Here is a 15,589-nt window from a genome sequence, read left to right as displayed (position 1 = left end):
AAAGCCTCTTCTGTTTTGTTATATTCTCTACAACTCCTGTAGTTATAGGCCTCTTTGTCCATAGTCCATATAACACAGAAGCTGTACAACCACAGATGTAAACACTCATGGTCCATTCACCTATCTGTGCATCTGATTCCATCACTGTCTTGTATTTTGTTACAGGGCTCAGGCATTATATTACACTAATGGAGTCACAGATGACAGATTATTAAAGATGAAAAAAGCTTTAGAAACTATCTGATTCACCATCCTTATTGTATAAAGAAGGCTCGGAGAGGCAGAAAGGTGGGGTGACTTGCTCAAAGGCAAAGAGCTAGTTCTAGCAGAAGCAAGACGACAGCTTAGGTTTCCAGACTCCCAGATCAAACCCCTCTCTACCATTCAGGGGAAAGGGCAAAGTGGAGAGAGCATAGGATGTCTAGGCCAAGAAGGACAATGGAATCACAGGTACCATAGGAGGAATCAAGGAGACTTCTTGAGGAAATGGCAATGTAGTATCCCAAACCTTGTGAATTGACATCAACAGATGGGATTACCTGGCAGCAGGGAAAAGCTGCCAATTAGAACAAAAGTGTCACACAATTAAGAAGAAAAGCAATGATTCAACCTGTTAATTATACAAACAAGCAAACCAAAAACTATGCAGCCATAAAAAAGAACAAAATCATGCTCTTTGCAGCAACATAGATGCAGCTGCAGGCCATTATCCTAAGCAAACTAATGCAGAAACAGAAAGCCAAGCACATATTCTCACTGTAAGCGGTAGCTAAACATGAGGTACACGTGGACATAAGGATGAGAACAACAGACACTGGGGATTACTGAAGTGGGGAGACAGAGAGAGGGGGAAAGGTCTGCAAAACTACCTACTGAGTACTATGCTCACTTCCTGATGGTTTCAATCATACCCCAAAACCTCAGCACCATGCAATATACCTTTGTAATAAACCTGTGCTTGTACCTTCTTATTCTAAAATAAAAGTTACACAAAATCCTGTTACTATCTATAAAGCAAAGAATTATTTTGTGACTAAAGTCAATAAACATTTATTGAGAGTCTGTTAGGTTTAGGTATCCATCATATAGTAGTGAGTGTTTCCTCAACTTCTTTGATTTGCCAGCAATAAGAAAAACATTTCACATCGTGATCCAGTGTACTCATTCACATGAGTACAAAGAAGTGAAATAATAGTCTTAAGAATAATACTTATTCTTACTAATATAAGGTAAAAAATAACAAAGTTGATGTCAAATATGATTTCATGAATATTTAATAAGATAAAAATTTTCAATGCCAAACTAAATGATACTGAAATCAATTTCAAAATAACAACATAAAAACAAGAACAAAAAGACTTGTCACAACCCATTCAATTCATTTCATGACCAACTAATGGGTTTCAATTCACTATTTTAAAAGTAGAACATAGATTAAACAGCATGAATAAGCTTCCAGTTCGAAAGATTTTTATTAAAATCTGTGAGATTTATTAGCTATGTGATATATCACTTCACCAAACACTTAACAGGCCTGAATCTCAATTTCTTGGGCTGTAAAGTAATACTAAATTCAACTTTATACAGCAGTTGAGATATTAAATAATTCTCTATTTCCTTAATTCTAATATGTAAATGTTCTTATATTCTAAAGTTTTTAGGATGTTTCAGATTTCATTTCATAACATGTAATTAATACAAATAAAGGTAGCATTTCCTCTTCCTCAGAAGAGCTACTGTTAAACTTATATCATTCTAGAATAGCATATAAATTGATTATATGTGCTGGATTAAAACAATAAAAGGTACTATAAAACCAAAGAATCCCATGATTCTTTTGAGCTCAGAGGGAAAAACTGAAGAGAAAGAAATAACAGGTTGCCTTTCTGTGTTTAAATAACTTTGGGAGGCCGAGACGGGCGGATCACGAGGTCAGGAGATCGAGACCATCCTGGCTAACACGGTGAAACCCCGTCTCTACTAAAAAATACAAAAAACTAGCCGGGCGCGGTGGCGGGCGCCTGTAGTCCCAACTACTCGGGAGGCTGAGGCAGGAGAATGGCGTGAACCCGGGAGGCGGAGTTTGCAGTGAGCTGAGATCCGGCCACTGCACTCCAGCCTGGGCGGCAGAGCGAGACTCCGTCTCAAAAAAAAAAAAAAAAAAGCCCTGGAGAAAGGAGTGGAGAGTGGATAAAAAGCAGCTTATGTAGGTCTTTGAGAGCTCATTACACTAATTTGGTGCTCTTAGCCTCAGTCTTTAATGGGGGTGGTATTAGCTATTTCCATAGTCCAACTTCACTAGTAGAGTAAGCCCCAGCCTACAGTCAAGAATGAAGTCATTTGTTCTAGGTTAATTCTCATCAAAAGATATCTTTAATCAAAGAAATGAAATTGAAGAACCAAATTTCTAAGATGATAATGTATGCAAAATTTATCTGATGTTGAGTCTGTAAACATAAACTGAAATTACATGAATAAAAATGTTCCAGCATTCACTATTCATAATATGGCAGGATGCTGGCTAACATTAACCATAGAGTGCTATAAATGACTGGCTTTGTACCCTTAGAAACCAGGGAGAGGAAAGAAAGGCAAGGAAGATGGGAGGAAGGAATCACACATTATTAGGAAGAACATACTTGACATGCTTAGATCTTTTTGATTAATGTTTTCTGGCAAGATTGTTCTTTATGTTTTAATTAAAACAGGTATCAGTACTATTTTTCTTTTAAAACTACTATAATATTTCATCACTAGTTATACATTCCAAGATTGGAAAAACAACAATGACATGCTGTATACCAACCCTTCAAACACCTGGGCTGTCTGATCAGGATTCAAGATCAGACAACTGTGATAGCGCCTGAGAACAGCCACGATGCAGACACACAGTCCTGTTGTATAACTTCCTGCCAGGCTGGAGGATTTTAGGAGCAGTTCAGCTTCCACAACACTCAGTTCATTTAGTAACTATAACAGGAGAAAAGACTGAATAAAAATGTAGGTGCCAAAACAAATGGAGAAAACAGTTATTTTTACAAACCATAGATATACTGACTCATTCCACTACAAATACATTCCCTGAATTTAACCTTTTTAAAATTTTTAATCCTTTTCCAATTCAGAGAGTTGTTCTTCTGTCTAGACATCAGGATGTATACAATCAGGAAGTAGCCAGTGCTGAAATACGGTACTGAAACTTTATGGCAGTGCAAGGTTCTGAACTGTATAATTTTAGAAAACCCCACCCCTCACTTGTCTCCCCTTTCTCTTTTTAATAAAATGAAAGTTATTTGGCTTTTCTTTTTGTTAACAAACTTAATATCTCCTATAAAATAAACAAAGGAAACCAAGTCTTATTTCTGTTTGCTAATAACAGAAGTAAATAATGAACTCAAATGTGTATAAGAAATAACAGTAGAGCAAATCCAATTATGTTTGTTTGGGCTCTTAATCTAAAACATGCTCTATTATAAAGAGCAAATAAACTTTCATCTTTCCTTAAACAAAATAACAAAGACCAAAAGAAAACAAACAAACAAACAAACAAAAAACAGAAGCAGCACTCAAAACTCGCACATTTTTAAATGGCATATATTTTGGCACCAGTTATAATTATTTAATTGAAAACTATGAACATGACTATAAATAAAATGTTAGCTTAAGACTGTTAATTCACCATGTCTAAATTATTCAAAAAATGTACTATGTCCATAAAATAATGTTAATGCACAGCAACTGGTTCATTTGATTTTTATTTTTTTAATTTTATTTATTTCTTTTGAGACAGGGCCTTGCTCTGTCCCACAGGCTTGAGTGCAGTTGTATGATCATGGCTCATTGTGTCCTTGATCTCCTGGGCTTAAGTGAGTCTCCTGCCCTCAGCTTCCCAAGTAGCTGGGACTACAGGCATGCAATCAGCTCCTTTTTAAATTTTTTTGTGGAGATGCGGTCTCACTAAGTTGCCCGGGCTGGTTTAAAACTACTAGATTCAACCAATCCTCCTACCTCAGCCTCGCAAAGTGCTGGAATTACAAACACAAGCCACTGTGCCCAGCTAATTGGCTCACTTTAAACTGCACAATGCCTGGTGGATTTGCTTTGCTAAAAGTGAGAGAAACATGGTCTCTTTGACACCTGTATTGCGAAGTCAATTAGTCCATTGATGTTCAGTGCTGGCTCCATGAGATCAAAGATGAGCTGAATGTGGTGAGCCAAAGGGAGATGATAGGATGTTCCCGATGCAAAGCTTGTGATTTGTTCTAGCACATTGTTAGAAATCTGTGCAAACATAAGCAAAAATATTGTAAGACCAATATTCCAAATAATCTTTTACTAAGACAAATCATTTTTACTTTTTAAGACAGTTGAATTTACATATGATTCTACTTTGATGAAAGTCAAAACATATTTCTATAGAAACTATAAAACTATGTACAAATAAAACAATTTTTTCATTAACTATAATTTTAAAAGATACAAAAAGTTGTCATTCAGACCTAAATCTTAAGTATTCTAATGGTAGAACTACATTAATTTTAGACACATCCATTTGAATATCAAAGGATTTGTAAAGCAAAACAGATGTGTTTTCTTCTCAATTTCATAGTATTTTATTCCAATCATCAACAGATTTCTCATCAATTGCAATATAGCACCAAACTCTAATAACCTATTTCATTAGCTATTACTTTATATGTCACTGATTATTATCTTAAGGACAAAAAAAATGTACATAATAAAAATTAATCCTTCTGAGGAAGGCAACCTGAAGGAAGGAAGAAGAACTACTCAATAGTCTGAGATACTTCCAAGTATGTTTATAAAATATATGTATAAAACCATTAAGGCTGAGAAAATACACTGCATGAAAAAAATTTTTAAGGAAATTAGAATACTGCAAATGCACAATAAAACAGCTTTAAATGGCTACCTGAGATGTCACTTGATGTTGATCAAAATATGAAAGAAGCTGGAGTTTAGTGAACACAGTTTCCAGTGTTGGAAATGTCTCTTGCTTGTTCTTCCTGGCTTTTTGTCCTTCATCCCCAACTACATAAACACAAAGCAGATCCATTATTTTCCATTTAATAGAAACTCTTGACATTTTTAATGGATTTTTTTTAAGTACAGCATACATACAGAAAAGTGCACAAATTATATGAATTTCTGTAAAATAAATACACTCACACAATAAGACTCGAATACAAAGTAACAGAATGGAATATCAGAAACTCTCTCAGGTCTCTCTAGGCACCTCTCCCTCCCTAGGAGATCAAAATCCTGATATCTAACAACTTAGATCGCTACTACCTACTCTGGAATTTTACATAAAGGAAATCGTATAGTATATGCTTTCCACATCTGGCATCTTGCAATCAACAGTATGCTTTTAAGATTGATTCATATTGCTGAGGTAATTTTAATTTGTTCTAAAAACTAATAATTCTCACTTATAGTATTCCAATGTGTGACTGTACCACCATTTACTTAACCATTCTAGTGAGTAGTTTCCAGATTTCAGCCATCATAAAAAGTGTCTTTATGAACATTTCTCACTAAACAACTTTTTTTTTTTTTTTTTTTTTGAGACGGAGTCTCGCTCTGTCACCCAGGCTGGAGTGCAGTGGCCGGATCTCAGCTCACTGCAAGCTCCGCTTCCCGGGTTCACGCCATTCTCCGGCCTCAGCCTCCCAAGTAGCTGGGACTACAGGCGCCCGCCACCTCGCCCGGCTAGTTTTTTTTTTGTATTTCTTAATAGAGACGGAGTTTCACCGTGTTAGCCAGGATGGTCTCGATCTCCTGACCTCGTGATCCGCCCGTCTCCGCCTCCCAAAGTGCTGGGATTACAGGCTTGAGCCACCGCGCCCGGCCTCACTAAACAACTTTTAAACTACAATTATATCAACAATGAAGGTGGGGAGATCTCCTGGGCTCACTTTGACTTAATCAAACACCTGCTTGGCATCTTCTTTGGAGACTCACCTTGTTACTTTTCTGAAGCGTTTAAAATATTTTTTTAAAAAGAAATTACATGATTCCTTTTTTAATGGCAGCAAAAAATTAAATCACGTTAATGAAGAAGTGCCACATTTATCAAATTAGCATAAAGAGGTTTGAAGAAAATTCCAATAAAAAAATAAAAATTGCTTATTATAGGGGTACTCTTAACAGTTCTAAGAATAAGATCCAAAAATAAATTCAATTGTTTTTAAATACTTTAATATTTTGTATTTACAAAGACAAGTCTAAAAACAAAAAGGAAAAGTTGGATATATGATTGATAATGTCATTTCTAGCACTGTGATTCTAAGCAGTTAAAGGCTACCAAGACAAGAGTTCTACTCCTCACACTGTCCTCTTCTTTAGAAAAGTTTAATTTCAGAGAACAAATGTCACTTTACGGATTTCTCTATTAAAGACACAAGAAATGAACAAGAGTTCACTGAGCTCAAAAATATTTTGCTAATGGCAAATGTAATGGTCTTAAACAACAACATTAAAATAAAAGACTTCTCTTTCAACAACGAGGAATTAGTGGTTAGAGTCAAAAACAAAATAAAACAAAACACCACAAGGCTGGTTCTTTTCTAATTCCCTAAACAAAGAAACCTTGATGCCAGAGTACATCAGAATTTAAAGGTGCAGGGGTAACATAAGTTACAAGCTTGTGCCACTTTGGCCAGTAACACCAAATATAATGCAAAGATTAGGAACTACCAAATTCATTAAACCTGATTATTTTTTCAACATCTACTCTCAAAAGTACAAATTATATATGAAATTTTGCCTTCACTGTAGCTGCTCACATGTCATGAGCATGTTTAGAATATCCAAGTTTTGAATTTTTCATTTACTAACATCTTTGATCCAAGGCTGAAGAGCTAACATCAACAGCCTTGTGTACAAAATGCCTTAAAAGTGAAATTAATGTATTGATTCAGTTCTTCCTAGGACAAAACAAATAAACAATAACAACAGACTTAAAGAAATAGATCCTACTAAAAACTCCTAAGTGCACCTTTTTATTTGTTTGTGCTAATAGATTCCATTTATCTACATATCACTAACTTCTTAAAACCTTATCTAAAAGAATGTAATTGGTTCTTAGCAATTTATACTCAACAGCAAAATTTAAGAAATCAGTGGTGGTTCTCAATGAAATACCTTATTTTAATGATATTTACATGAGTAACAATATAGTCAATATATATTTTTCCTCATCTTTCTTATGTTAATTTGCTTTTATAACATATTATTGCTCTTTTGTTGCTTAATTTTGATTTTCCTTTTTAAAAATCTTTAAATCCTGGAACTTTAGCCTTTTAAAGGTTGTCATAGTAAACTTCACTAATATTTTCAAAAGATACACCACTGACAACCAAAAAGGGTCAATGCAAATGAAAAATGAAGTTTGATCATTCAACTGGAAATATTATTTGAACTTTATATTATAAATTCACCTAGGCAAGACCTGGCTGATCTGACAACACTCCTAATGAGTTGGTTCCTCAAAATGTTATTTTCATGTGTTCCCAGAAATCAAATACATGCTAACACAAGGTCTGTTTTCCTTACCAGTACTCATGTTGCTGAAAAAAGTGGGCATCTTTCCATTAATCTGAAGTATAGTTAGCTAATTTCTGGTGTATGCACTAAATTTTAACTAGTGACTTAAGATTATTTATAAGAAAGCAGCTCACTACATCCCAAATTAATAGCTTTCTGGTTAAGGAACTTTATCTAAAATGAAAGAAAGTAAAAAATCCCCTCCCAACGATGTGGTTCCACAGATGATGTTTCTATTTACTGACAAAGGTTGAGGATCCCTATTCTGAGAATCCAAAATGTGAAATTCTCCAAAATCTGAAACTTTGAGTGTAGACATAATGTTATAAGTGGAAAATTCCACACTTGATCTTATGTGACAGGTCACAGTCAAAATGCAGGCACACAACACAGTTTATTAAGCATCCCCAAGAGAAAAATAAAATTACTTTCAGGGTATGTGTATAAAGTATATATGAAACATAAATGAGTTTCATGTTTAGACTTGGGTCTCATCCCCAAGATTTCTCACTATATATGCAAATATTCAAAAATGTGAAAATATCCAAAATCCAAAACCCTTCTGGTCCCAAGCACTTCATATAAGGAATACTTGACCTGTTTCTCAAAAGGCAGCACAGAACAAAAATGTTTTTCACTTTGTGAGTTCATATGCTAGAATTGCCTATTTGAGGGATTGCTACAAAGACAGGACAAACTACAGTGTGGCATTAAAAAGCTGTGAAGGAAGTTAGTAGGCTCAACAGAAAAGGATACCTCATTGCTTCCTTCCCCTTCCCATACCCTTTAGCCATCTAAAAAGTTCCATAGGATCTGGAAAGACCCTCTAAAAATAATTTAGATGAAATATGTATTACTGAATCTCCTGAAGGAAATACTGACAACCCCCCCCCATTTCCAAGTATACCAAAAGTAGTTTTAAATATTCTTTGCTAGCTAGTTTAAGGGCTTCTAAATTCAATCTTCTAAATGCAACTGTTTCCTCTTTTTTCTAAGACAGAGAAAACATCAAAACAACAGATAAACAGTTTTCTTAGACAGAGCACTTTCTTTTTTCAAGTTCAATAATGACATGCCAACAAGAAGGTTTCATTTCCCTTCCACAACTCTTGGTTGCTTCCTCAGAGAGCTGAGGTATTTCAAAGTCCTTAACTGGGAATGGAAGGGAGTTAGGGAAGGTGACGCGAATAACAGGAAGGAAAACTTTCCCACTGAGTTCTGAAGACTATCACCTCTGACATCAGATACCCAGAACGCCATATGCAGACTGAAACACGTTGCCCCTCATACCATGTTTCTGCATGTGCACCATGATTGACCGGGAAGAAAGAGAATCTATCTGCATTATTAAGATCTGTATTTTTCTCTGGTAAAGATCTAGGGTGGACAAATTCTGGCAATTTATCCTACTAAAGTCTGAGAGCTGGATCTCCTGTGAAGAGTCCATAAAAAAGTAGCATGTACTACAGAACAGTAGGGCTCCTAGAGGTGGTTTATACCATCTGTAGGAAGAATGTTGTTTACATAGGGTAAACACAAACTTTCTTTTTCCTTCTATGATTTAAGTATTAGAGAAATAAACACCAGTGGTGGTAGCAGGATACCTAACAATATACTTAAAATAATTTGATTGCCTAATGAAATCAACAAACCTTGAAAAGAATAATTAGGCAAACGTGAAGTGGATAATTACAAAATTCCAATTATGCAATGTGGTGATACAACATAAAGGCACAGCTTCACCGTAAAAACTATGTCAAAAGAATGGAGAAACAGCATTCCAACTAAAGAAGACATTATAGAGCAAAGATCAAATTTCCTTTCATTTGAAATCATTTGGAGATATAGGTAGTCATCACTACCTATTGGAGTTATTTTTCTGAATAATGTAAGAAAAGATGAGCAAATATGCTGTCATGATATTCAATTAATATGCACATGTGAGTGCCCCAGAACAGAAACTAACCACAAGCTTGGAAAATTACGGTAAAGAAACAGAGAAATGGATCTCTTCCAGACTAAGGGTTTTCAACTCATTCTTCAGTACTTCATTTATTACTACTATAGAAAATTTGAGAAGTATACCAAAAATCAGAATAAATTATTTACACCTACCTATGGAATACAATATTTTAATACAACAATATTTAACATTAATGCCTTGTATTAATATTTTAATACAAGGATTACTATAAATGGAAAGAAGGCTTTAAAATTTAAATGTGCTTGTTCACATTTCAATGTGACAGTCATTCAGGAGGGGAAACGCTCTGTTGACAGTGACGCAGAACACTTTGATAAGACTGTGCTCAGAGGGGAGGCAAAAGGCAACATAATGGGAGCAAATGCATTAAGGTTCTTTACCCCCTGTCTCTGTGGTGCTCTTCTTGTTTAGAATTTTCAGGATATCTTTGGTAATCTTCTTCAGCTGATGCCTTGCTTCATCACGCTCTTTGCCGACTCCATAGAGAAGGATTGTGCGCTGGTTACATTCATGACTTGAAGATTCATCCTGAAAAACAGAAAATGCATTCTGAAACTCTTGACTGCAGGGGTGGGGTTGCATTTCATATCCCTGAAATGCACTGACCACAGCACCTCCATACTGGCTTGCGGTGGTGGCATCCCACCCTCCCTTCAATTCACCTCAACCTCCACTGGCAACACCCTTGTTTTTCCAGTTTGGAACTTGCTAACATTATAAAAAAAAAAAAACGTGTCAACTGACCTGAAGTCTTAATAGAAGCACTTGATGTGGGCGTACCCTACAGAGTAAGTTCTGGCTATTGAAAAACTTTTCATTGTTTAAAATTGAACATAGTTATTAATTTCACATCATGTAACATATTGTTTAGTCATATTTTTCCCTTAAGGAAAATGTTATATCTTCATAAGCTTGGTTTTATATATAGCAATAGTAAATATTTACATTAAGGGAAAAAAATCTTGCTAGAATCCTCAAACACCTTTATAAAAAATATTCCTGGACAGGGTGCAGTGGCTCATGTCTGTAATCCCAGTGCTTTTTGGGAGGCCAAGGTGGGAGGATCTCTTGACAGGAGTTCAAGACCAGCCTGGAAAAGAGCAAGACTTCATCTCTGCAAAACTATATATATTCCATTTATTTCCAACACGGCTATGTGAGATACACTTATATTTATTTCCAAATGACAAAACAATAAAGCATGTAGGGGTCATTAGGTGTGAGGCAAACAGCTGAAAATGCAAACATGTTCGGACATCACCACTCTTCCCTTCTGGACCACCTCTCCACCACCACCCCACAGACACAATGAATACAAGCACTATTTTTTTCCCACGTGGGAAAGAAATTTAGTCACAGCATAACGAAAGCATATGCACATCACTGAACACATTCCTCAGCCAAAGTTTCAGAGTCCAGGATGTGCCCTCTCTTGTGCCTGGCTCTGAATCTTTCTATAGCAATTTCTCTCTTGGATTTTATAATCTTCCATTTTCTTAGAAAATGCCCAAATCTAACCTTTGGTAAACCTCTTTTTCTTACTCTTTGTATATTTTTGCCCATGGCAAGCACTTCCCAACAGCATCCATCTTATCCTAAGGAGCTTATATGAGAAAAGAACTCCTCACAGAGAAAACAAACTGCACTGTGTTCCTAATTAGTAGTGGCAGCAACAAAGAACAAAAACCTTAGACCAGAAGTCCAGTGTTTGATCTGGAGAACTTCACGTGTGTACTCCGCACAAAGTAGCATATTGCTTCTGCAGCGTTAAATTAAGAACCTGTTTTTCTCTCTCCAATTCTGTTACGTGGCTCTCAGTCTTTGTGTCGGCCTGCCTTTCTCAGGGACACACTTGCCACTGCTTCCCATTGCACTGGTTCCTTTTGTATTATACATTACCAGAAATAGACATTTATATAGCCTGCCAATCTATCTTTCTATTCCCCACCCCCAAATGATTCTTAATGTTTCAGGTGTTCAAATTTGTCTCCAAAAAAAAAGAACACAGGAGCAAGTTTCTCTTAGAAGCTGGGTACCTCTCCCAAATTTAATATCCTGGGTACCTCTCCCAAATTTTCAAAAGATATCCCTAATCATAGGATACAACTGACATAAGCAGTGATCCCTAGAGCTGGCTGCGCATCTGAATGAGCTGAGCTGCTTGCTAATTTCCCACTTTCGTTGTTGCTACAGAGAATTACTGATATATTTCTGGGTGGGGTGGGGTCTGGTGGGTTGTGTACATATGAACCCTAGGAAGGAAACAGGACGGCACTAAGAAAATTATGAAAAATGAAGGCAGTGACAGTCACATGCTTCAGCAATTGTTTTCAGTTAAGGTATATATCAAATGGTCCTAATGTAAATGTCCATGTGAAGGGTGATGACTTTAGCACAGTTATTCAATAACTGTTTATAGAACATCTATTTAAGGCAAGATAAAATGCTAGGAGCCCTGAAAAAATACAAAGATAAATGATTCCTTCTTCAAGGAGCAGAGATTCAATGTCATCAAAGTAGTATTTACAGACCTAGGCGTCCAAAGATGGGTGGTGAAGGAAAGCATCCTGGAAAGAGCCACATGCTCCCACAATCGTACAGGATCACTATGGCCCCAAATTTACCAATAATAGCCCAAGCTTGGGGTAAGAGAGCTGTGACTGCATGCTGGTTGTGCCATTTGCTGAGTTCATGATCTATAATAATGAACCTTCCTAAACCTCCGATTCTTCCTCTGAAAAATGGGGTAACATCCCTTCCTTGTAAGGTTTTTGTCAGAAAACCTGAGATAAAGCATGTAAAATGCTTTGAAGCATACTGGATAGTGTTCACTACCGTTAATTCACATACTAGACTTCCACTCCTCCCCTGCACATCCCCCACACCCACACCAAACTGCATTACTCAACATTTCACCAAGACTCTAGGGCACTTCCTCCCTTTGCTTTTGTTCGTCCTTACACTCTCATAGCTGCAATTTCACTTGCTGAAATGCTATGTACAAATACAGTGTCAGTTCCCTCACTCTGTCACTCCAGTTTATTGAAAACCTCCCCACAGAAGGAGTAAGGAGGGGAAGTAGACTTCAGAGCATTTATTACAGTATAATTCACTTATTTCCTAGGTATTTGTTTAATGTCTGTCTCCCTTATTAGTGTGTAAATTTTGTGGAAGACTCCACGTCTGTTTTGTTCATTTTTATAATCTCCTTAACAGGCAATGAGTTAGCATTTAATATTTGTTGAATACACTAAATACAGAATAAGCGGACTAATGAACAAATATATAGCCAAAGGAACAGTGCAGAGATGATGATAAGAACAAAAATTAGTTTTGTAGGAAACTTTACCTGATGATTAAGTGTTGAGAAAAATGAAGAGGAGATGTGAGAGACAAAGCTAGAGTAAAAAAGTTTGTAGGGTGAACTAAGTTTTAGTGGTGGGAATGAAGACTAAGAAGCAAAATGAAGAGGTATCTAAGAAGTTAGGAAACGATCAGGCTTTTGAACCCAAGGAGTAAATGTGCATCTCATTGGACTTCAAGATGTACCCACTAGTTAAAATCTATTTATAATGTATAATAATAAATAGTATTGCTTATATTACCAAATAATTATTATTAAATAATCTATATATAATGTATAAAAATACATTAATACATTATAACAGCAGGGAACTTCTGAATTTACATGTAAGTGCAAGGAATTTGAAGGGTAGGTAGAAATGTGTAAATGTCCAGTAACTGGTTTGATATGGGCCCTAACACAGAGGTGACAGCTCAGGAATAAGGGCAATATGTCAAGTCCTGGGAGGGATGCAAAACCTTCACATTATGTTTAGCTAAGAAGGGCTGAGAGAGCTGAGATGGTGAGGGGAGAAATAAGCCAGCAAATGGTGCACATGCACACTCTTTAATAAGATAATATAACTCGGGGTCACACAAGTCAGGGGAGGGGATACATAAGAAAGAGCACCACTGACGATGTCCAATGGGGTTAAGAAGTCACAATGGATGTGACCTCTTACTTGTTTACTGAAAAACTATGTGTGAACCTCAAAAGAGAAGTTTCTCTAAAGTGGCAGGGCACAAAGCTAGGAAACAAGGGGTTGAAGTGAGAGGTGGTGACGAAATGGTGAAGGTAGGGAAGTGACCCACATTTACCAGGAGTTGGGCATGAAGAACAGCAGCTTGAGAGGAAAGAGAGCGTTATGAAGATCATCAACAAACTCTTGTTTCAGACCTATCTTTCAAATAAACAAATTTCCATAGTAGAAATCGAGATTGGGGAACAGATAACTGATGATAAAGGATATAAGAGACAATGGCCTCTTAGCTGAATTAATATGGAAAGAAAGAAAGGAACATCTTTCTACCTGACCATCAGAAAAAAGGAAAATTAGTGAAAATAAAAAGACATTTTGAGGTGAAGATGACACTTAAGAAGCTCAAATCGTTCCTTGGCCTTGATATGCTCAGGGAGTTGGGTCAAGGAACAAAGTCATGAGTTGAGAACGCGGGGATAAAATTGAAAAGCTAAAGCAGCAGGCAGTGAACTGGAAAACAATCACTGCTCAGTCTCTATATGGGGTGCAAAGACAGTATCCCTTTCTTAGCATTAATATTTTCAGGGAACTCATGATAGGTGTTACTATAGTAGTCTTCAAATAGGACAGGCAGAGGCATTTTAGAAGCTACTATTTTTCAAGAGCCTACAAGATTTGTTTACATCAGTTTTTTATACAAGTAGAAAATGCAGGCTGGCACGGTGGCTCACACCTGTAATCCTAGCACTTTGGGAAGCCCAGGCAGGAGGATCACCTGAGGTCAGGAGTTCGAGACCAGCCTGGTCAACATGGTAAAACTCCATCTCTACTAAAAATACAAAAACTAGCCAGGCGTAGTGGCAGGTGCCTGTAATTTTAGCTACTCGGGAAGCTGAGGCAGGAAAATAGCTTGAACCCAGGAGGCAGAGGTTGCAGTGAGCCAAGATCGTGCCATTGCACTCCAGCCTGGATGACAAGAGCAAAACTCCATCTCAAAAAAAAAGAAAAAAGAAAGAAAACATAGAAGCCTTCAAATAGCAATTTATAACAAATGAGAATAAAGTCAACCTAAGAAAATATACCAAATATTTTCAAAAGTATCAATGATTTCTGCTTTCAACTTGGTGTTTAAACACCCTCAAGTTGCACAGTTGTAAATAATATTAATAATCTGAGATAAGCACCCAAAACTTACTCACTTGTTTATTCCCTCAAGGATACAGTTGTTGGACAAGGAAAAGCATCAACTGGAGAGTCTATTACAGGAGATGTCAGGCTACCACTTTTACCCTAGTCCACCTGCTGCTATTGAATTGAATGTGTCATCTCCCCTATAAACTAAGTTCTAAAAACCTCATCCTTTAGATCAATTACTTTCTTTCTCCAGATATTATCTTACACTCACAGAGACTTAATAGATAAAGAAACTAGAAGCATGCATGCCCAAAACCCTGGCAGGCTTGTTGTACTACATTAATTAAAACATGTCTCTTGAGTCAAATGTCCTTAGAAAGAAGAAATGGAGTTAATGGAATTGAGGTCTGCTCTAATTCATCTTTATTTCTTTAAAACAACTGATTAGAAATTTTGCCAAAATGTGTGTGTGTTGACAAAGATGTGATAATGATGGTAAGATGATCAGAGCTGTGTATTCTCCTTTCACCTTATTCACATTTTCTGAGATTTCAACAATGATTCAATTATCATAGAATTTTAAAATTACTAATGTCCTTAAAGAAAAATGAAAAAGATCTCACTCAGAATAAGCTTTCTTTCTTCCAAACACTAATAAAAAACAGATGAAGTAGATGCAATTCCTTCTGATAAAACAAAATATGGCACTTCATACTTCCCAGTACTCCCTAATTTTGTACGCTGTACTTCAAATGCAAATCCAGTATATATCCGGAAGTCAACTGCACACAGCAACCTATCACATCTCTAAGAAAAGCAGTAAAAACCAGTCTTCAGAAACAATAAATGCATTTAGTTA

The 15,589-nt window shown here is 36.4% G+C and overlaps 2 protein-coding genes across 11 annotated transcripts in view; one reads left to right on the top strand and one right to left on the bottom strand.

The window, feature by feature from the left end:
- Window positions 1–15,589, bottom strand: part of MED12L (mediator complex subunit 12L) — a 341,010-nt gene that overhangs the window by 76,533 nt on the left and 248,888 nt on the right. For all 7 annotated transcript variants that reach the window (XR_012430801.1, XM_045386761.2, XM_045386764.2 and 4 more), the window contains 4 exons: window positions 9,934–10,081; window positions 4,934–5,052; window positions 4,138–4,281; window positions 2,807–2,970 (listed from right to left, as the gene is read on the bottom strand). Coding sequence is in view for 6 of the 7 variants with exons in the window: in XM_045386761.2 (XP_045242696.2) it covers window positions 2,807–2,970; window positions 4,138–4,281; window positions 4,934–5,052; window positions 9,934–10,081 (575 nt within the window). In the remaining variant the exon portion in view is untranslated. The remainder of the gene's footprint in view (window positions 1–2,806; window positions 2,971–4,137; window positions 4,282–4,933; window positions 5,053–9,933; window positions 10,082–15,589) is intronic.
- The window catches only part of P2RY12 (purinergic receptor P2Y12), a 46,559-nt gene that overhangs the window by 23,980 nt on the left and 6,990 nt on the right, over window positions 1–15,589 (top strand). For 2 of the 4 annotated variants that reach the window (XR_012430802.1, XM_074031279.1), the window contains exon 2: window positions 9,965–10,341. The exons of the other annotated variants lie outside the window; for them this stretch is intronic. The gene's annotated coding sequence lies outside the window, so the exon portion shown is untranslated. The remainder of the gene's footprint in view (window positions 1–9,964; window positions 10,342–15,589) is intronic. 4 annotated transcript variants of the gene reach the window in all.

Source organism: Macaca fascicularis, chromosome 2 (assembly GCF_037993035.2).
Source record: "Macaca fascicularis isolate 582-1 chromosome 2, T2T-MFA8v1.1".
Taxonomy (NCBI): Eukaryota; Metazoa; Chordata; class Mammalia; order Primates; family Cercopithecidae; genus Macaca; species Macaca fascicularis.
Note: the sequence above shows the minus strand (reverse complement) of the source record. Positions and strands in the feature narration are given on the sequence as shown.